The following is a 22,709-nucleotide window of genomic DNA, read 5'->3' on the forward strand; positions in this document are numbered from 1 at the left end:
CCCCCCACAATTTGGAGTCAGTAATGACCTAGCAGGCCAGGTGACAATAATCCCTACACAATGATGGATGGGTCACACAGCACCAATGGGGCTAGCCTGCACAGCATGGTCTGTTTTTGCAATTGTCATGCCACTGTGGACAGGCCCCTCTGGCATGAACTGTTTATTTAAGTGAGTTAGTCTGAGTCAGACCATACTAACATGCATTCATATCTGAGCCTTCAGGAAAAAAGGAAACTTTTAATGCATGCAAAAGACACAGAACAAGCTCACAGTATGTAGGGACGTAGCAGTAACCTCACCAACTTCAGTCCTCAGATGATTGAGGAGATCTTGCTCACGGATGACAACATCTACCCCATGGTGCTTTAGTAGGTGGACGCTCCACTGGACATTTGAAGCCATCTGGTATTGCACCTCCTCCCAAAACTGTCACCTCTCTTGTGTAGGATAGCCTTGGCCCACCCTACCTCCACTCCTGATCATGTTTGGCAGGTAATGAACCAACATCCACAGAAGGACATCAAACTCCTCCTCTGACATGTTCTTGGCTCTGCCCCACAATCCATAACCAAACTAGCCACCCTAAACCCACAAAAGAAACAAACCCTTCCCCTACCCCTAAACTACACAACCTTTAAATGGACAGACACCTGACAATACAGTGGACAACACTATATAATATACACTTACAATACCCATAGGACAGTTTACATACACAACAGGGACAGCAGAGACACCAACAAGACCAAAAAACAGACTACTTCTCAACGTCACACACCAAAAACCTCCACCAGCCAGCAGAGACAACAAGCCTGTAAGTGAAAGTAAAATGAACTTCACACTTCCTGGTTTGCAGCATAGCTGAGCCAGTGCATCATTTCCTGGGTGAATGTGTCTTATTACTAACTAAAGCATCACTTTTCCTACTAAAGCGTTGTTAGAAATGGGGTCTTTGGTTGACAGTCAGGTTACCCCCTGTTCAAGCAAGGACCCTCACTCTAGTCAGGTTAAAAGAGAATCACCCTCAGCTAAACCCTGCTTACCCCCTTGGTAGCTTGGCAGAGCAGTAGGCTTAACTTCAGAGTGCTAGGTCTAAAGTATTTGTACCAACACACACAGTAGCTTAATGAAAACACTACAAAATGACACATCACAGGTTCAGAACAATAGAGAATATTTATCTAAACAAAACAAGACCAAAACGACAACAATCCACCATACACAAGTCAAGTTATCAATTAAAAAGAAAAAAGAGTCTTTATGTAGTTCAAAACAGCGTTGTTTCTCCTGCTCTGTGCATCGATTCTTAGGCCGCGTTTCCGGCGAGCGTCGATTTTCAGCTGTGGAGTCGGCGGCGCGTTGTTTCTTCAGCCGCAGATCGGAGTCGCGTTGATCTTTTCCCCGCACACCACGGATTTCCTCCTCTTAGGCTGCAGGCTTCTCCTTTCAGGGTACCAGGAACTGGATGGGCACCACAGGGCAGAGTAGGAATCCCTCCAGAGACTCCAAGTGCTGGCAGAGAGAAGTCTTTGCTGTCCATGTGACTTCAAACAACAGAAGGCAAGGTCTAAATCAAGCCCTTGGAGATTTCTTCTCAAGATGGGAGACACACAAAGTCCAGTCTTTGCCCTCTTACTCTGGCAGAAGCAGCAACTGCAGGATAGCTCCACAAAGCACAGTCACAGGCAGGGCAGCTCTTCTTCCTCAGCTCTTCAGTTCTTCTCCAGGCAGAGGTTCCTCTTGTTTCCAGAAGTGTTCTAAAGTCTGTGGTTTTGGGTGCCCTTCTTATACCCAATTTCTCCTTTGAAGTAGGCCTGCTTCAAAGTAAAGTCTCTTCTAAATGTGAAATCCTGCCTTGCCCAGGCCAGGCCCCAGACACTCACCAGGGGGTTGGAGACTGCATTGTATGAGGGCAGGCACAGCCCTTTCAGGTGTGAGTGACCACTCCTCCCTTCCCTCCTAGCACAGATGGCTCATCAGGAAATGCAGTCTACACCCCAGCACCCTTTGTGTCACTGTCTAGTGTGAGGTGCAACCAGCCCAACTGTCAAACTGACCCAGACAGGGAATCCACAAACAGGCAGAGTCACAGAACTGGTATAAGCAAGAAAATGCTCACTTTCTAAAAGTGGCATTTTCAAACCCACAATCTTAAAATCAACTTTACTAAAAGATGTACTTTTAAATTGTTTAGCTCAGTGACCCCAAACTCCACATGTTCATCCGCTCCCAAAGGGAATCTACACTTTAATCAGATTTAAAGGTAGCCCCCATGTTAACCTATGAGAGGGACAGGCCTTCCAACAGCGAAAAACAAATTTAGCAATATTTCACTGTCAGGACATATAAAACACATAACTATGGGGGTCATTCTGACACTGGCGGCCGGTGGCCGCCAGGGCCACCGACCACGGGAGCACCACCAACAGGCTGGCGGTGCTCCCACGAGCATTCTGACCGCGGCGGTTCAGCCGCGGTCAGAAGCGGAAAGTCGGCGGTCTCCCGCCGACTTCCCGTTGCACGGGGGAATCCTCCATGGTGGCGGAGCGCGCTCCGCCGCCATGGGGATTCTGACACCCCCTACCGCCATCCTGTTCCTGGCGGGTCTCCCGCCAGGAACAGGATGGCGGTAGGGGGTGCCGCTGGGCCCCTGGGGGCCCCTGCAGTGCCCATGCCAATGGCATGGGCACTGCAGGGGCCCCCGTAAGAGGGCCCCACTGTGTATTTCAGTGTCTGCAATGCAGACACTGAAATACGCGACGGGTGCAAACTGCACCCGTCGCACCCCTGCAACTACGCCGGCTCAATTCAGAGCCGGCGTCCTCGTTGCAGGGGCATTTCCTCTGGGCCGGCGGGCGCTCTTTTGGAGAGCGCCCGCCGGCCCAGAGGAAATGTTTGAATGGCCGCCGCGGTCTTTTGACCGCGGTGCGGTCATTTGGCGGCGGTACCTTGGCGGACGGCGGTTAAAATCACCCCCTATATGTCCTACCTTACCCATACACTGCACCCTGCCATTGGGGCTACCTAGGACCTACCTTAGGGGTGTCTGAGATGTAAGAAAAGGGAAGGTTTGGGCCTGGCAATTGGATAGACTTGCCAAGTCGAATTTACAGTTAAAACTGCACACACAGACACTGCAATGGCAGGTCTGAGACATGATTACAGAGCTACTTATGTGGGTGGCACAACCAGTGCTGCAGGCCCACTAGTAGCATTTGATTTGCAGGCCCTGGCACCTCCAGTGCACTTTACTAGGGACTTACTAATAAATCAAATATGCCAACCATGGATAAGCCAATTACATACACATTTTGTAAAGGAGCACTTGCACTTTAGCACTGGTTAGCAGAGGCAAAGTGCCCAGAGTAACAAAAGCAGTAAAACCAGAGTCCAGCACACTCAACAACCTGGGAAACAGAGGCAAAAAGTTAAGGGAGATCACGCCAAGGATGAAAAGTCTAACAAGGGTCATTATTTTATGACACATCGCTAAGTAGTTAGCCAAGGCATGAGCTTCGTACAACACATGAAAATGCAGAAGGCATTTTTTTTTACGCTTTCTAGTGGATGCATTAATTCCGGTGGCTCTCCTCCTACTAAAGCATCACATTTTCTACTAAAGCATCATTTTGTTTTTCTGATGCATCACTAGTGAAAAGGGCAATGTGTGGGCTACACAGAACACATGACAATGTAAAATGCATCGCTTTTGATACCTTTTCTGGAAGCCTGGCCTCCAAATGCCACTTAGTGTGCAATTTGTCACGCTATGGGCAAACGCCTTTGTTTTCCTTGACCCAACTAACCCTTTGTGTGTGGTAGAATGTAATGACTGGTGAAATACATCAAAGAAATCCCAGGGGTCACTTTTCTTGCTCAGAACCTCTCTGCTGACATGCTTTTAGACTTGGGATGTGTTGCATGTGTGTGTTAGCAATGCGCATATGTCTGACCACTTGCTTTCATGGTGCGGACACTAGGACGGGCAACATATTGCTGTGAGTAACACAGACTTATTGTCAGTTGTGCACATCTTGACATTATCACTATGAATAGCAGCTTGTATAATGGTTGAATTTCTGTACTGATCTGCATAGAAGAGACTTTTTGTTCACAGATGCTGCACTACTACGCAATTAATATCCATATTGTCATACATAATTGTGGGCATACTTGTAGTTCATACTATGGGGGTTATTCCAACTTTGGAGGAGGTGTTAATCCGTCCTAAAAGTGACAGTAAAGTGGGGGATATACCACCAGCCGTATTACGAGTTCCATAGGATATAATGGACTCGTAATACGGCTGGTGGTAAATCCGTCACTTTTCCGTCACTTTTGGGACGGATTAACACCTTCTCCAAAGTTGGAATAACCCCCTATGTTTCTGCTTTAATTACTAAGGTTCTGTAATGGGCATATACCAATCTCATGAATTTACATACACTGGCTACTTCAGCTGGTCTACATTGTATGTGGCATCCAGCTCACAGACTGACTGTCTCAATGTGCACTGTATTTTGTTAGGCCAACAGGTTACCTGCTCATATGTGCATGACATCTATAGCAGAATATATTGTCCAACAATCACCATATGATATACTGGTACACACACATCTACTGTCTGAGCTTGGTGTCTGGCACTATGTGTGTACCACATGCAAATTACACTTGCATTAAAGGGTCAGTCAAGACTGTTCGCCATTATCTTGTTCCTCACGAGGCATGCTGGAGTAGGCCTTACAAGTGTGATGCCTTCCAGGTGGGAACATGTTTAGTATTTCCATGCATCCTAGTTTCTGCCGACAGAGAGGGCTAATGTGAACATAGAATGTGGGTATGCATTTACACCAGATGGTCACATGTGCAGTCATTGACATGTTACACCACTGTGACCTGGGATGCCTAAGTGCATGTACTTTGCCGGGAGTTATATCATATGTAGTTAGACAATTACATCTATTTGTCTATTGTGTTAGTGTCCTGGACACGTTGGTCCACATACATATAGTTAGTGCAGTGTGTGTACCGAGCAGGAAGTTGTATATTCAGATTGGTGCAATGTGCAGAAGCAAGCATATGGAGATGTGGAGCCCCGGCGAAGAGAAGAATGGGCCAGTGCTTGTGCTGAAATCCCCCCGTGGCATGGCAACTGGGCAGCCATCGCTTGTGCCGAATCAAGGTGGCAGGGCAGTAGCAGAATGGAGCAGCTGGAAGACGCTGCAGGATGATGCATGGCCTGTGGGGGCTATTTTGGAGACATCAGAGGTAACTACTACCCTGCTCTGACCCTGGCTTTGACTCCAGACTGTGATCCTTGCTTAGTCTGCTGGTTTCCAAATCATGCCCACCTCTCCTCATCGGTCACCAGTTACCTGAACTGTAATAGGTCATACCAGGCCATATCAGTACCTGAGGTGATAAAAAGACCAAGGAAGACCACGAAGAAGTGAGGTAAGCACTTGGTGAGCACATCTAGCGGGAGTCCCCCAGCACAAGGATCATGCCTGGGGATATCACGAAGGCGGCGGAGGTGACCGCGCTAGGATGCGGTGCAGCTTTCAGTCATGTGTTACCACTTGTCCAGCTTCCTCTATCTCTCTCAATCTACCCAACAAAAATAGCATGGTCTGTATCCTGGTGGAAAAACCTACATTCCATTTAAATCTTAAAAAGGATCATTGCCCTTAGATTTGTGACAATCCCTACATACTGCTCTGCTGGCTGACAGACCTTAGCTCACCTGAATGCTCTATCGGGGGCTCAGGCCTGGTACTTTGTGAACTCTGTGATGAGTATTGGCTGGTTGTCCTTGAAAGTGTCTATTCATGTTTGAGCACCAGTGACTAAACCCTGTAGGTGCCTTCCAAGGTACAGGGTCATAGGAAGCTCGCCGAGTGCCCTTGAGAAAAGTGCAGGCCCTAAGTAGAAGACAGACCTCAACAACCACAGTGACCCAAACACCTCAACCCTCATGGGGAACCTCACCACATCGCACACACCTCCGAACGCCACTGGACCGACCACCACTGTGTGCATTTTTCCTTCACCAAGAACATTGAACTGCACCACGCCCACCACCCCCCCTGCAGAAACTGGACCAAGGTCACTGAAGCCCACCTTACCACCACTCTCTGCCATTCCCAACCACCGGATACCAGGGACACCAACTCCTCAGCCCACAACCTCCACCAATGGATCGCCAACTGCGCCAATACTCTAGCCCCCCTAAGGAAACCTGCCAGCAATCAACACCACAGGAGAGCCAGCTTGTTCTCCCCCTAACTACAAGAATCTAAGATCACCTGCAGAAGACTCGAGAGAAAGTAAAGAAGCAGCAAGAGCATGACAGACCTCAAAGCCTCGAAACAAACCACATCCTAGTTCCCTCCCAATCCAGATTCAGGAGCAACCACAGCTACATGACCCTGCTTGCCAAGATCGTCAGACACCAAAGGCTCAACATCATCTCATAGACTGACGACACCCAGCTAATTCTCTCCCTGACTGACGAATCATCAACAGCCAAAAGCAACTTTCACAAAAGAATGATGACAGTCACCAATTGGATGAAAGACAGCTGCTTCAAGCTCAACTTGAATAAGACATAGATTCTCATCATGGGCCCCAACCCCACCACCTGGAATGACTCCTGGTGGCCCACTGCCCTCTGAACTGCCCCATCTCCTATCAACCATACACTCAACCTCAACATCAACATCATCATAATTGACTCACCATCTCATCCTCGTGCTTCCACACACTCCACCTGCTCCAGATGATTTTCAAGTGGATACCCATTTAAGCGAGAAGAACAGTCACTCATTCACTCATCAGCAGTAAACTCAACTACGGCAATGCACTCTATGCTAGCATTAACAGGGAACTCCAAACAAGACTCCAGAGAATACAGAACGCTGTGGGAAGACTCATCCTGGGCATCCCCCACTGCAGCCATATCTCAGCCCACCTGAGAGACCTACACTGGCTCCCCATCAACAAGAGCATAACTTTCTAACTCCTGAAACACGCTTACAAAGCCCTTCACAACATCGGACCTGCCTACCTCAACCACTGCCTCTCCTTCTTCGCACCCCCCCACCCCAGGCAACTCTGCTCTGCTCAACTGGCCCTCAGCACCATCCCTAGGAACCGGAAGAACACGGCTGGAGGAAGATCCTTCTCCTACATCACCACGCTGACCTGGAACGTGCTGCCTCTTCATCACAGGCAGTCCCCTCGCTGGCTCAGTGCAGGAAGGACCTCAAGGCAAGGCTCTTTGACTGACCCGCATCCCCCAATCAGCGCCTTGAGACCCCCAGGTGATAAGCTACAATATACAAATATCTGATTGATTGATTTATTGAAGAGGCCAGACTTGGACAGTGCTGGGTGTCCCTTCATTTAAATACTGTCTGGACCATTGTGCTAAAGTGATTTAGGTGGCTACTTTGACCGCTGAACCTCAAGAAGTGGGATTACAATGGTATTTGTGGTACCGGTGGAGTACACATATAATGACGGCATAAGAAACTGCATTAGGGACACCTGTTAATGGGAAGGGGCATGCAGTAAGACAAAATCTAATCTACTGCGATGCAAACCCATCATTGCATTAACCGACACTAATCAACTTTTCTCTTTTTGGGGAAAAGAGAAGATGGCCCAAGTGGAACCAAAGAACAATATGAACACCGATTTGGGGGAAAACGAGCCTGCTCTTCTTGAGCGCTCCTGTGCATGAAGCTCAGCTGCAGTTGTGCCAAAAGTAACGTCTGGAGAGAAGGACAAGGTAACAGCAATGTTCCATGCAAATCAATCACATTTATCTGGTGCAGACTCTATCCTCACCATTGTGTCTAACCCCGGATACACCAATAATAAACCCCTGCGAAGAAGGCAAGTCAACAGCAACGCTCCCAGATATTGACTTAGATTTACACAGGAAGTACAGGTCACAAGATAAATCTTATAAATTACTGCCATCAGACTCTCCTCATCGTCAATTTCAACTTGCCTGCAACATTTTAGTAGAATGCCCTCAAATCACTCCCCTTTATTATGAGCTACGCTAGACTTGGAAGTAACTGGCAAACAGTTAGGTCACCTTCCGTATCAGGAGGTAAAGGTCTCTCCGTCATTACATTCCTTAGAGAGACTCTTATCCTCCATTTTTGCCCTTTCTTGAAAAGTTTGTAGGTGGAACAGACACTACCCTCGAAAGGGTGATGGACCTTCTTCAGAAATGATTAATGGAAAGAAAGCTAAGGCAGATGCAGCAGAAAGTGGCATGTATGGATGTGGACAAGTGACCTCAACTGTGGTGAGCTCAGCAACATATTTAGAGGGTGTCTACAATGAGGCACGTATTCAAGCTGGTATATGTTCTCAATCTGGAAAGCCACAATGTAAACCTACCGCTAAGGAGGCCACCACTGCTGAAACTCCAACCTGCTCCATCAGATTAATTTTCTATTCTGATTCAGATAATCTTGAAATCAGGAGACCCGCAGAGAAAATCCTACACACAGAACAGGAAATGTTGCCTATTTTCAAGTCTAATCCTAGACAGGATAAATATGTAGCCTCTTAGTATTAACCCCAAGTTAAGTCAAAATGTGGGACAAAAAATGGAGAGGAGATTCAATCACCGAATTACAAAAAGGGGACATAGAAAACTGTGATTTAGAGATGGGGCAGATTCTCCTCGATGGTGGGAAGGATTAGCGCAAAATCTGCAAGTAGTCTCCCCAGTGGTGGGCCCTCCAATATGCACACGTTTTTGACCACATGATGGTGTCATGGGGTGGGAATGACATCTATCTACAGAACTTTGTGATGGCCCAAATTCAAATAGGTGAGATGTCAATGTATGGATGTTTACAGTGACTGAAAAATGAAAGTCCGCACACAAAGGTAGTCTTCATTTATTTATTTACATTTGTACACATTTTTTGGAATTAAATAATGACTGGCATTTATGGCCATTAAACAAAATCAGTCTTCCATGAAGAAATCCTGCACTACTGTGTCCCTTTGACAACTCCCAGCAATATTTTCCGCTCTGTTCTATCATCATCATCATCCACCTCCTCCGCTGGTTCCTTCTAGTCTTAAGACATTGGTCCGCACACATGTGATATACAAAATGCAGCACACATGTATGATGCTACATACTATAGGGAGGAGTAGAGCAATCGCCCCCCTGGAAATGTGACTTAAGGACTCCAAACGTCCACTTCACTATGGGCTGGGTCCTGCTAAGTGCATGGCGATAGGTCTGCTGGGCCTCTGTCTGGGGATGTGTATATGGGGTCATGACCCATGGCTGCAGACCATGTCCTTGGTCAGCTGAAAAGACAGGAGATGAACATTCAGTCTATGGTCATGTCGGTTGATTGGCCCACATTCAGGTACATTCTGTAATGTGTCCTGAATGACTCATATACATTTCCATCAGTATGGGATGTGCACTCACATTGTTTGGCATACATGCACTTCCATTTTTGGTATGACTGACACTTTACTACACATACAAGTATACTGGCCAGTGTGGTACACTTACTATTTGTAATACTTGTGATGCCAATACCATGAACATGGTAATCATTACTGGTATGGAGAATCAGTTAGCCATAGAAGAGACACTTCTCTCACATTTCTGTATTGTGTTTGTTTGGGACTATTCTTGGCATTTCCAACCTTCTACTTATCTGTTTTCTTAAAATGTATCCAGTGCAGATGATGCCATTCCATTCATTCATACATATTTGGATGTGACAGTAGTAGTCACTGGTAAGTGCATGTCAATGTGTAACATTATAGTCTACATATGGCATGCACTGTGTCCACTATGTTGACATAACATTAGTGGAGAGATATGTGGGAACCTTGCGCTTTACAGTGCTACCAGTAAACTATTTACACTGCACTGCCTCACTGATTGAGGGCAGTGCAAGACATATTTCAGATCATACTACGGTCCCCTTAGTTTGAATCATGCACTGGCACACAATGGACAGCATAGCACCAAGACAGGCACATTAGCAAAATGGTGAATGTGTATTCACCATGAACGAATGATGGTGAATGCAGTATTTCCTATGAGATGTACTTTGTGCATGAGGTTGTACCGTGCTGCAAAGTCTGAACCCTTGGAGGACTGAAAGAGTAGGTCTGTGTGCCACAAAATGGACCGTATATCTGATGGCATGTGTGTATATGATGACAAATGTAAATTTCCATGGTACACATGACCAGGAGAGGGGGATTAGTTGTGAAATATTTCAGTTTCACAGGTATTGGAAACATGACATGTCTCATTACCTTACCTGTGAACACACGGTCAACAGAAATGGAGGCCCTTCCTTCAACACAGTGTGGTAATATAGCATTTTACATAGTGTTGCATTGCTGAGGATATTTTCACCATTTCAATGAAATGAAAACTAACTTCCTCAAGCTCAACTCCGACAAGACGAAAGTCCTGATCTTTGGGAAAAACACCTCCATAAGGGACCATAGTTGGTTGCCAGCCTATCTCAGATCCACTCGCAAGCCCACAGACCACACGTGCAACTTTAACATCATCCTTGACAGTGAGCTGACCAAAAATCGCCTACTCCTACTTCCACACCCTCTGCATGCTCCACAGAATCCTCAGATGGGTCCCAGCCTACACTTCCACTAACCCAGCAGACACCTGTGCTCCTCCTCTCTGGCACTTGCACACACATCCAGAACCTGGTGCAGCCGCAGCAGTGACCACTCTTTTTTCTACATCGCCACCAAGGCCTGGAAAGGCCTGCACCCTCATTGGCAGACTTCAGGAAGAGGCTCAAAACCTGGCTCTTCAACAGAGACATCGCACCCCATCTCCCAGATACAGACAGTGCTGCGCTCTACAATGATTGATTGATTTCGAGACACACACAGGGCCTAATTTATGAGCTGTTGCTGCAGTACAGCACAAGAAGCCACTTGGCTGTGCTGCCCTGCGTCAAAAGGAAAGGGCAGGAATGTGCCATGTTAAGGTAATATGGAGCATTCCTGTTCCTTCTGCATGTGCCGGATCACAAATTGGTACCTAGCGCCAATGCAGGCACTCTTACACCATGGTGCGAGTTTGTCTTCATAGTTGGTATGATTGTTTTTATTCAGGAAGGAACACCTTCCTGCACACACAAAATGTATGAAGGCATTTTCCACTTTCTATGTGTGCTGCAGAATGCTGCGCACATAGGAAGAGGACAAACCTGGGGAGGTGCATAGTTTTGACATGTTTCCAGGCTTAGAGATCTTTGTAAATCTGGGAATGTGACAAAACCCATTTCCAAGGCCAATGGAATGCATCCTTGATGTAGAGTAAGGCAAGGCAGCACTTTGTGCTGCCTTGCCTTACTACATATCTATGATGCCATGCAAAGGCAGGCAGGGTGACTTTGCATTGACTCATAGATATGATTGAGAGGCCTGCGCTACTAGAGCGTTATGAAAAGTGACGCTCTTGTGATGCCGGTCCTTTTATAAAGGAGTCCCACATTAGCTTTGCAGGTCTTCAAATGTGTGAATTGCAGGGTTGTATTGCGCATGTGCCATGTTGTATGGTGCAAGTATGAGGCCCATGAGACCCACACCTGCTACTTATGCACTGTCTCATTCACCCAACACAAATATGTATATTTTATCCAACATAATTTACCGTCATGAGGTCTGTCATCTGCTTCAAATGTACTTACCAATCAGTGGACCAGTTCCATATCTCCCATTCTAGAAGCACTTGTTTATGATGGAATGTCTAAAGATGTATGCATCATAATCAGTCTCTGGGTAATTTGCCAGCACATTGATGAACATCCCCAGATTGTCCACTATTCCCTCCACTTTGATTGAATATGTGTGTTCTGGTTGCGGTACACGTTGGATGTAGCAGCAGGAGGCACCAGTTGCACATGAGTGCAGTCCATTGCCCCCAACATGTGGAAATCCTGCAATGGCATAGAAGGCCTGCTTGTTTTCAGGGTGTTTCTGCTGTGTTTTGGGGGCCATCAGTGGGGTGTGAGGCTTATAATGGCATCAAGATTGGAGGGGAGGAATGAGGGAAAGGAGGCCTGAGATATTCCTGCCACTCTGGCTGTGGTGGTTTGGAATGAGCCAGACGCCAGCATGCCAAGTATTGCCATTAGCTTGGCATGCAGAGGGATGTTGCTGCACCTCTGGGATGTTGTCTGCAGCCTTGGTGCAATCTGGTGCAGGAGCTGGACAATGTACTCCCTCCTGAGCCTGTAATTCGTGATGACTTCCTCCTCCCTGGGTCTCGACGGTGGTCGGGTGGTCTTTGGCCGATAGGTCTGCTCCCTTTTTCTGCACTGCCTCTGTGGTGGTGGTGGGGGTCATTATCTTCTTCCTGCTCCGAGCTGCAGTATAAGTAGCACCAAGGCATAGTTGAGCTTGCCAAAGTGATTTGGGTATGTCCTGCTTATGCTTATGCAGTGCTAATGTGTCATTTTTATTCCTGAGTTTCTGGTGCACAGAAGTTTTGACACATTTTGGACTCTGCACGTCATTTGCCAACAATCCATCACTTTCCCATAGACTCGTAGGTATTGATGTGCTGGTTCTGCAGTAGATTTTACGGGGGAACACCTACCTTGCATATGTTTAACGTTACTTGATGCAGTTGGTTGTAGCGCAGGAAAAAAACACTGCAGTACAGCAAAAAGAGGCGCATTATGCCTAATGAATCATTTTGTAAATAGGGAGGACGGAATGCGCTGCCAACGCATCAAAAAAAATGATGCAGTCTCGGTGCAAGCACCTTTATAGGAGAGGAACAGCTACTTTTTAACTTCAAAGATAGCAAGAAAACTTTTCTGAGAATAAAATTATGATTGAAACCCAAAGATTTAAAAGTGATTCCTCCAATACAAGACAAATATTGCTCCAAAGTGTACAATGATCACATGCTTCGCTTATTAGTTAACTATGTTTGCCATGGTTTGATCGTAATGCTGCTTGCAAGGTATCTGATGTGAACCAATGCCAGTGTTAAAGCAGATACAATATACATGTGATAAACATTCCATCTAATGAGATATTGAAAAAGAGTATTCTGCGTGGTAACTGATGCAGTCACACCCCCTTCGGCCAATTACGATGGCTATGCAACCCACAATAAAGGCGCATACAGTAACTGGGTCTATGCACTTTTTCCCTGCACAACACCGAAGAATTATGCCCAAATATTCCAAGAAAAACATTAACTTAATGCCATAAACTCAAGGCAGTGTCTTGGTAAACATGTTCGGTCTATCGTGAGGTTTATTTTATGTTACTTCGCTCAGTTCGTACTCCTTACATAGAAGCTGATGCATGTAAGGGATGCATTTCATGAAGAAATGAGCATATTATGAACCGAGTCCTATTCATTCACACTGTTTACTTTTGAAAAGCTGATAGAAGCAATACAAATGTTACATTTATTTTCAGCTGCCACAGGTTAAATAAATGCCATAGAACATTATATAATACATTTCAAACGTACCATCTGCATTTTCTTCCTCAGATCCAAGTTTGCTTGTTCGAATGCTTTTGAAACAGCATTAAGATAATAAATAGCAAGACTAGAAAATATGAAAATAAATGTCAAACTTGTCGTATAAAAATGAAACATTGTAAAATATTAAAATATAAAAACAGTTTAAATATGTGTACAAATGTTGTAAAAATAAACTATTTCAACACATGGTACACAATTAGGTAGAAAACTCCAATGAAAACGTAAACACACGACTTGAATGGAGTCCTCTTGTGTTAAATATACTAATGGACAAAAGCATAACAACACGTGCAGAATTTAAAAGCGTTTGAAACAAAAATAAAACAAACAGTATTGGTTCATCCCCCAGACTGCACAAATATTGAGTAATATGCAAACTATTTACGAAATATACAGTAAACCACACTTTTATAGATGACTCTCTCTACATACAATGCAATTTTATGCTGCGTGTGATGTATATGACAGATCACAATTCACTGTGACGTAGTAACTAAGTACACATATAAAATTAAGATCGGATGCTTGGTGAATGGGTAAGGACAGAAGCTCATTGTAGCTTTTGACTATAATTGAAGGATTCAGAAAGATGGATCATTACCATGGATAAACAGGCTTCGGCCATTGCACAACCGGTGTACAGGATCTGTTACCAGTTATGGGGACTTCATCACTTCACCTCCCCTGAAATGTGTCCCTCCTCACACCCAACAATGCTAATAAAGCACACACACAAACATGCAAGCACGCTCGTATGTACACGCACGCACGAACACACATACATGACCTAGTGGTGTTCGCCAATAGGTAGTTATAGTTCGGACCTTGTTTCCCTAGGAAAAGTGTTTGTTGTTTTGCTACTAACTTTGGCGCCGTTTCACAAATCTTCAGTACACTTTCAAAACTAGATTACCACTCACTTCAGCTGCTCTCTGGAATGTTTAAGGTGATCCGTCAAACGGGGGCCGAGAAAAAGGGGGGATCCCAAGACACAATATACCCATGCAATTTCCCATAGGGATTTAAAACATGACTACAGCCCAAACCACTGAACGGAATTACCCATATTTGGCAGAAAGCTAGACCTTGGTCCAGAAAGATCTATTTTTGTGATTTGGTGTAAATCAGTTCAGTAGTATTGGAGTTATTAAAGATAAATAATTATGTATATCTAGAGTCCTGGCAGGTCTGCATATCTGGCAGATCTCAAAATAAGATCTGATTGGCTCCAACCTCTTCAACAAGGAAGTGGTGGCAGCCATCCTGGGACTTGGACTCAGCCGAATCCAAAGAAGAAACATTTAAAAAAAAGACAAGGGGCAGGGAGGAAGACCCTACCCCCTAGGCCTGGGGGGGCAAAAAACAGTTTTTTAAAAACAAATGTTCCTGCGTATCCATGGGGAATCTGCAGACCCACGGGAATATTTTTTTTTTTTTAAAAAGCATGGTTTTCCACGCTTATTTTTATGAGCCTCCCTCCCGGGTGGGCCAGGTCCAGTGGGAAATTAATTATGATATAATTAGGGAGGGGGATCACCGCCCCGCTCCAATTTTTAATTGGCCAGGCCCCAGGGATGGGGTCCCCAGGGCGATATTGGCCTGGGGAGGGGCTTGCAGCCCCTCTCCCCATTTCAAAAGAAAGAGGGCCACAGGGGATGCAGTTCCTGGGGCCAAACTGGCCCAGGGAGGTGGGGCTTTGTCTCCCTCTCCATCTTATATGGTTGGGACCTCGGTAGTAGGGTCCCCGGGGCCTAAGGTAACTATAACTCGCACTCTTTCCATGCACTGCTAATTATCCCACATCAGTCATGACATCTTCTACAACATCATTGATAATATCACTGTAACATTTCCAATAAAATTATTGATGGGAAAACTGTTCATGGTGGGGGCTTGAGTTATAGTTACCTTAGGGCACGAGTTATAGCTTTTTGACATAAGTATAACTATAGCTGCTGAATGTCTATGGTTTTGTGTGTGTAAAATCTGACCCTAACTATAATGTCTCTGTAAACGTTGTTTTAAGTACATTTCTAAGGTTTTTTTCATTCTATTTCCAAACAATAGTGTCCCTGTAACCTTATTTCAGAGTATATATATATATATATATACATATATATTATTATATATATACATATATAATTTCACTTAAAAAAACAAAGGTTCCAGGGATGTTATAGTTCCACTCAGATTTTAACTGCACCAAACCGTAGAAATTCACCATTTATAGTTAGAGTTACCTCAAGTAACTATAGCTTGTGCCCTAAGGTAACTATAACTCGCACCCTTGCCATGCAGTTATTTTTGTCAAAAATTTTACAGCAAATATTACATTGATTTTCTCAATGATGTTATGAAATATGGCATGATTGCCATAATTTGTGGAGTAATTTGCAGTCTATAGTGAGGGAGCGAGTTATAGTTGCCTTAGGGAACGAGTTATAGTTACTTGACGTAACTCTAACTATAACTGGTCAATTTTTATGGTTTGGTAGGGTTAAAATCTGAACCTAACTATAACATCCCTGCAACCTTTCATTTTTTAGGTGAATTGCTATGTTTTTTAAAATTCTATTTTCTAACTATAACATCCCTGTAACCTTTGTTTTTTTTCAGTGAATTTCTATGTTTTTTTTAAACATATAGGCCCTCATTACAACCCTGGCGTTCTTGGACCGCCAGGGTTGTTGTGGCGGATTTCACCACCAGCAAGCTAGCTGTGAAATCCACAGTATTACGACCACAGAGAAAGTGCCGTGGTTGCACCGCCGGGACCGGTGGTTTCCCGCCACATTGGTCCTGGCGGTTTTAATCCGCAGCAGCGCTGCCCAGGGGATTACGAGTCCCCCTACCGCCAGCCTTTTCCTGGCGGTTTGACCCGCCAGGAAAAGGCTGGCGGTACGGGGAGTCGCGGGCCCCCTGGGGGCCCCTGCACTGCCCTTGCCACTGGCATGGGCAGTGCAGGGGCCCCCTGACACTGCCACATGCAGCTTTTCACTGTCTGCTATGCAGACAGTGAAAAGCGCAACGGGTGCAACTGCACCCGTCGCACGGCCGCAACACCGCCAGCTCCAGTTGGAGCCGGCTCCTGTGTTGCGGCCGAGATCCCCGATGGGCCGGCGGCTGGAAACCAGGTTCCCGCCCGCCGGCCATAGTCATTTTTATGACTATGGCGGTCATTTTGACCCTGGCGGTCGGTGATAAAGCGGCGGCCAACCCGCCAACAGGCAGGCGGTCAAAAAAATGGAATTCTGACCCTGGCGGGAACCGCCAACACAGCCCGCCACTTTAACACTCCGACGGCCACGGCGGGACAAACAGGCGGGAGACAATGTACCGGCCACCCTATCACAACTCACCAATCCGCCACCTTTTCCGGGGCGGGAGCCCCGCCGATAAAAACACGGCGGAAACAGACTACGAACGGGAAAATGCCCACCTCTACACACTCCACGAGGAAAGAGGACAGCATGGAACCCGAATTAAACATCCTACCAGCTATTGTCTACCTGCTCATCTACCAGGAGTACGAAGGCCGGCGCAGACGACAACGGTGAGTACTGCACCTACGAAACAGGGGAGGGGGGAGGAGGAAAGGTTACGGGCACACACATACGCCATACACCCACCCCCCCACCCCACATACTTACACCCCAATGCAGAGAAACAAGTCAGAGTGACACCCCCCAAAACCCCCGGAAGAATGCAAAGACATAATTAAAATGATCTTTAAAATTTATGTATAATATAGCATTATTGAAGTTATGGGAAATATGCAATATGATAGATACAAAATAAAGAATGAAGATAGTAAAAAATATATACATAGGCAATAAGTCCTGCCCATTCTGTCAAAGTTCCATAGTCCGTGGGCCAATGTGCACAAACACATGGGCAAAGCCCACACAGGAGACCAGATACCATTGGAGAGAACACTGCTGGGGCATCAGATGATAAAACTACAGGCACCTCAGGTGGAAGGGAAGGGGGGGCACCTCAGCCACATGAGTCCACGACGCCAGATCCACGAGGGGCCTCCATGCCCACTGTGCCATCCTGGGGAGTGCAAAGCCACAGTCTCACAAGTCTCTACAGTGGGTGGGTTGCCCACTGTGCCATCCTGGGGAGTGCAAAGCCACAGTCTCATAAGTCTCTACAGTGGGTGGCTTGCCCACTGTGCCATCCAGGGAAGTGCAAAGCCACAGTCTCTCAAGTCTCTACAGTGGGCGGCTTGCCCACTGTGCCATCCAGGGAAGTGCAAAGCCACAGTCTCTCAAGTCTCTACAGTGGGCGGCTTGCCCACTGTGCCATCCAGGGAAGTGCCAAGCCACAGTCCATCAGATGGATTCCCGACTCCACTGTTAATGGAGGAGGCATGGTGCCCAGAGTGCTTCGTGAAGCCCTGCTCGACACAGAACCGGCACTGTCAATGGGCCAGCGGTGCTTGAGACGGCGTTGGCCAGCGGAGCGGTGCTTGACAGGAAGGACCCAGCGGAGCGGTGCTTGAGACGGCGTTGGCCAGCGGAGCGGTGCTTGACAGGAAGGGCCCAGCGGAGCGGTGCTTGAGACGGCGTTGGCCAGCGGAGCGGTGCTTGACAGGAAGGGCCCAGCGGAGCGGTGCTTGAGACGGAGCGGTGCTTGAGACGGCGTTGGCCAGCGGAGCGGTGCTTGACAGGAAGGGCCCAGCGGAGCGTTGCTTGAGACGGCGTTGGCCAGCGGAGCGGTGCTTGACAGGAAGGGCCCAGCGGAGCGGTGCTTGCGACGGCGTTGCCCAGCAGAGCGGTGCTTGACAGGAAGGGCCCAGCGGAGCGGTGCTTGAGACGGCGTTGGCCAGCGGAGCGGTGCTTGACAGGAAGGGCCCAGCGGAGCGGTGCTTGAGACAGCGTTGGCCAGAGGAGCGGTGCTTGACAGGAAGGGCCCAGCGGAGCGGTGCTTGAGACGGCGTTGGCCAGCGGAGCGGTGCTTGACAGGAAGGGCCCAGCGGAGCGGTGCTTGAGACGGCGTTGGCCAGCGGAGCGGTGCTTGACAGGAAGGGCCCAGCGGAGCGGTGCTTGACAGGAAGGGCCCAGCGGAGCGGTGCTCGACAGGAAGGGCCCAGCGGAGCGGTTCTTGTCACAGCAGCCCCTGTTCAGCTGTGCTTCTCACGGCGGGGCCATGTTCAGCGGTTCTTGTCACGGCAGCCCCTGTTCAGCGGTGCTTCTCACGGCGGGGCCCTGTTCAGCGGTTCTTCTCACGGTGGGCCCTGTTCAGCGGTGCTTCTCACGGCGGGCCCTGTTCAGCGGTGCTTCTCACGGCGGGGCCCTGTTCAGCGGTTCTTGTCACGGCGGCCCCTGTTCAGCGGTGCTTCTCACGGCGGGGCCCTGTTCAGCGGTGCTTCTCACGGCGGGGCCCTGTTCAGCGGTTCTTCTCACGGCGGCCCCTGGTCAGCGGTGCTTCTCACGGCGGGCCCTGTTCAGCGGTTCTTGTCACGGCGGCCCCTGTTCAGCGGTTCTTCTCACGGCAGCCCCTGTTCAGCGGTGCTTCTCACGGCGGGGCCCTGTTCAGCGGTGCTTCTCACGGCGGGGCCCTGTTCAGCGGTGCTTCTCACGGCGGGGCCCTGTTCAGCGGTTCTTCTCACGGCGGCCCCTGGTCAGCGGTGCTTCTCACGGCGGGGCCTTGTTCAGCGGTTCTTGTCACGGCGGCACCTGTTCAGCGGCTCTTCTCATGGCGGCCCCTGTTCAGCGGTGCTTCTCACGGCGGGGCCCTGTTCAGCGGTGCTTCTCACGGCGGGGCCCTGTTCAGCGGTTCTTGTCACGGCGGCCCCTGTTCAGCGGTTCTTGGCACGGTGGCCCCTGTTCAGTGGTGCTTCTCACAGCGGGCCCTGTTCAGCGGTTCTTCTCACGGCGGACCCTGTTCAGCGGTGCTTCTCACGGCGGGGCCCTGTTCAGCGGTTCTTGTCACGGCGGGGCCCTGGTCAGCGGTGCTTGTCCTGTGTTTCTAGGGAGCCAGACCTGGCCATGACTTCCCGCTCAGTCGCCATCCGACCTTGCGGTCGCGGGGCCCTCCTGTGATGGAGTCTTGGGCCCGTGGGTGTTGTCCGTCACAACCGGAATGGGGCTGGTGGGGCCCTCCTGGGCAGCTCGCCTGCTGCCTGACTTCTCCGCCCTGCTGCCCTTGCCCTCCTTCGCAGAAGCTCTGTGGCCCTTGCCTCCCTTTGATGATGTAGCAGGTGACGGGGCAAGACTACTGTCCTTGGTGGCAGTCGTCTCAGGCTTGTCGCGCCGGCCCTTATTTTTTTTTGTTCTCTTCCCAGGGGGTGGGCTGGCTGTCCCCTTGCTGCTGGCCGATGTGCCTGCCCCAGGAGCTGGTGGACTCCAATAGCCCTGCACCATGGCCCTAGTAGATGCAGGGCTGGTGGTGGCTGAGGTGCTTTTTGTACTCTTACCAGATGGAGGGGGTGGGTCAGTGGTTGGAACGAGGTCAAGGTTGGAAAGGAAAAGAACTTTGGAAAGACAGGGACGGGTGGGTGTAGTGGGTATGGGAGTGGAGGAAGAGGATGTGGTTGTAGGAGAGTCAAGTGTGCTGTCTTTGGGTGCAGGTGCTTGTGACGGAGGCTGTCGTGAGGTGGATGGCTGTTGGGTGGGTGGCTGCCTGCGTTTGTGTGGTTTGGAAGAGGGGGTGACAGACACACTGGGAGAGTACACAGGGGACGTGTAAATTGCAGTGGGGGTGGTGACTGCACGTGTGCGGACTGTACTGGAGGGTGTGCTGGTGATGGAAGTACTGGCTGATGGTGGTGTGCATGCAGGTGTGAGTGGAGACGTCACAGGGAGGGAGGAGGGAGACGAGGAGGTGGGGGACACAGAGGTGGTAGTGACTGTTGGCATGTCTGCATCTGGATGTTGCTTGGGTGAATGCTTGTGGGATCTGTGGTGCTTATGTCTGGGTGAGCTGCCCTTGGGTGTAGAGGTGTGTGCAGGCTGGTCTGATGGTGTAGATGGGATAGGCAGAGGAACAGGAGACTGGGACTGGGTGGAGGGAGTTAGAAGAGGGAGGCTGGAGACAGGGACAATGTCTGCCGTCAGTGCTGAGGCCAGAGCGTTGAACGATCGCTGATGGGCAGCCTGACCCGAATGAATGCCCTCCAGGTATGCATTGCTCCGATGCACCTCCCTTTCTACACCCTGGATGGCATTCAAAAGGGTAGACTGCCCAACAATGATGGTCCTGAGGAGGTCAATGACCTCCTCACTGAGGGCAGCAGGGGTAACTGGGGCAGGGCCTGAGGTGCCTGGGGCGAAGGAGATGCCCGCCTTCCTGGGCGAGCGGGCACGAGGCGAACGCTGAGGGGCTGCTGGGAGGGCGGGCTGGTGCGCTGGGTGGCGGCTGGACCTGTTGTGGCGGTGGGCACGGATGTTGCCGCCACCGCAAGGGAGCTCCCTTCTGAGGACGTGTCGGTGTCGCTGACGTCTCCACGGGTCCCCGTTATGGAGCTCCCCTCGCCCTCCGTCTCACTGGTGTACTCGGAGTCTGTTGCATGGCCCTCCGGGGCCATGTGAGATGCAGCTCCCTCGTGCGCCGATGCCACTTCTCCTCCGCCTGATGATACTAATGCACACATGAACAGGAAGACAAAGAAAAGGGGGGGGGGGAGAAATGAAGACAGGTTGAGTGCATGCATTGGCCACACCGTTGTCGGAGAGGACAGACACAGAAGCACCCTGCACTAGGCCGCGCAATCGGGGTACACTACTCAGTTGTTGTGACTAGGCCTACAGGTCTATGGACGACAAATGCACACATGGGTGAGGCCGGACCATGGATAGCTGTACTTGGCACCCTACAGAGGTGGGGGGTGGGGGCACCGGGCCATGCCTAACGGAGGGGCCTAGCCTACAGAATGCGCCCTGGCCTAGAGATAGCCACAGCCCTCCTCCCCCACCCAGACACCTTCACTGCGCGCAAAGATAGCAGAATGTGCTGATACTCACCCCCTTGTGTCTGCTGTGATGTCCTCACGCGCCCATCCAAATCGGGGTAGGCCACCGCCAGGATCCGGGACATCAGGGGGGTCAATTGGCGGTTGGCACCCCTCCTACGTTGGGAGGCCATCCCCAGCAGAGACTCGGCGGTCTTTCTGGTCCCGCGGCGGATGTCCTCCCACCTCTTTCGGCAGTGGGTGCCCCGTCTGTTGTGGACCCCCAGGGCCCGGACGTCTTTGGCGATGGCACGCCAAATGTCGATCTTCTGATGGGCGCTGACCTATGTGACATGTACAGGGTGGGAAAGGAAATATCATCACTTTTCTGCCTGGTCAATGTGAGTGGCCCCCCCTCCCCAACCTTGCCATGTGGCACATGCTCTCATCTGTCGTGCTTTGCACTCCTCATTCGCTCCCCTCCCCACCATCTTACATCCACCCTACTCAACACAGGCATAGCCCATTCAACGTGCACCCTGTGTACTAACCTGTTGGTCTGGAGGACCGTAGAGTAGCGCATACTGGGGGAGGACCCCAGCAACAAGTTTCTCCAATTCTTCTGAAGTGAAGGCACGGGCCCTTTCCCCAGTCGCAGCAGCCATTGTATCTCCCAGACCGAGGTCACAGCAGCACTTGCAGTATAGGTCCTCTCCTGTGGATGATCAGGTCTCGAGTGATTAATCAGATAGAAAATGGCAGTCACGCCCGCGGCGGTGCGTACCGCCGCGGTGCGTACCGCCACCGCCGGCGCACATCCTCATTGGTTACTGAAACCCATAGGGTGCAATGTTAACCAATGCGGCTTAGCACCGCGGTCTTCGACCGCCTACCGCCACGGTGTGCCACGCCAGCGCATTGACCTCACATCCCACTGTCACACTTCACAGGTCAGGCAGCCGCCATTTCAAGGGCCTACATGGCATAATTTCTACTGCGTCACACAGGCCTAGGCCTTGCATTGCCACTCATACAAGCCTTTCAATGCATAGCGATTCGTGTACTGTGCAAGCTGTGTGAACGAACCTGTGGGTTGCTTAACTCTGTGCTCCATGTTGTCCTTCCTAGGCACCGTCCGCTGGGACTTGCGAGGAGAAGGATGAATCCTCCCGTGTACCGACCACTGGTGGACCTGTCGACAATGGAAGAACGACATATCATACTTACATACAGGCTGGACAGAGCCACTAT

General features: G+C 49.4%; 1 protein-coding gene across 1 annotated transcript in view; it reads right to left on the minus strand.

Moving 5' to 3' along the window:
* The window catches only part of LOC138262456 (transmembrane channel-like protein 2), a 469,363-nt gene that overhangs the window by 90,985 nt on the left and 355,669 nt on the right, over nt 1-22,709 (minus strand). The window contains exon 16 of the mRNA XM_069212350.1: nt 13,547-13,625. Within this exon, the coding sequence (XP_069068451.1) occupies nt 13,547-13,625 (79 nt within the window). The remainder of the gene's footprint in view (nt 1-13,546; nt 13,626-22,709) is intronic.

The sequence above is a fragment of the Pleurodeles waltl genome, chromosome 10, assembly GCF_031143425.1.
Source record: "Pleurodeles waltl isolate 20211129_DDA chromosome 10, aPleWal1.hap1.20221129, whole genome shotgun sequence".
Classification (NCBI taxonomy): Eukaryota; Metazoa; Chordata; class Amphibia; order Caudata; family Salamandridae; genus Pleurodeles; species Pleurodeles waltl.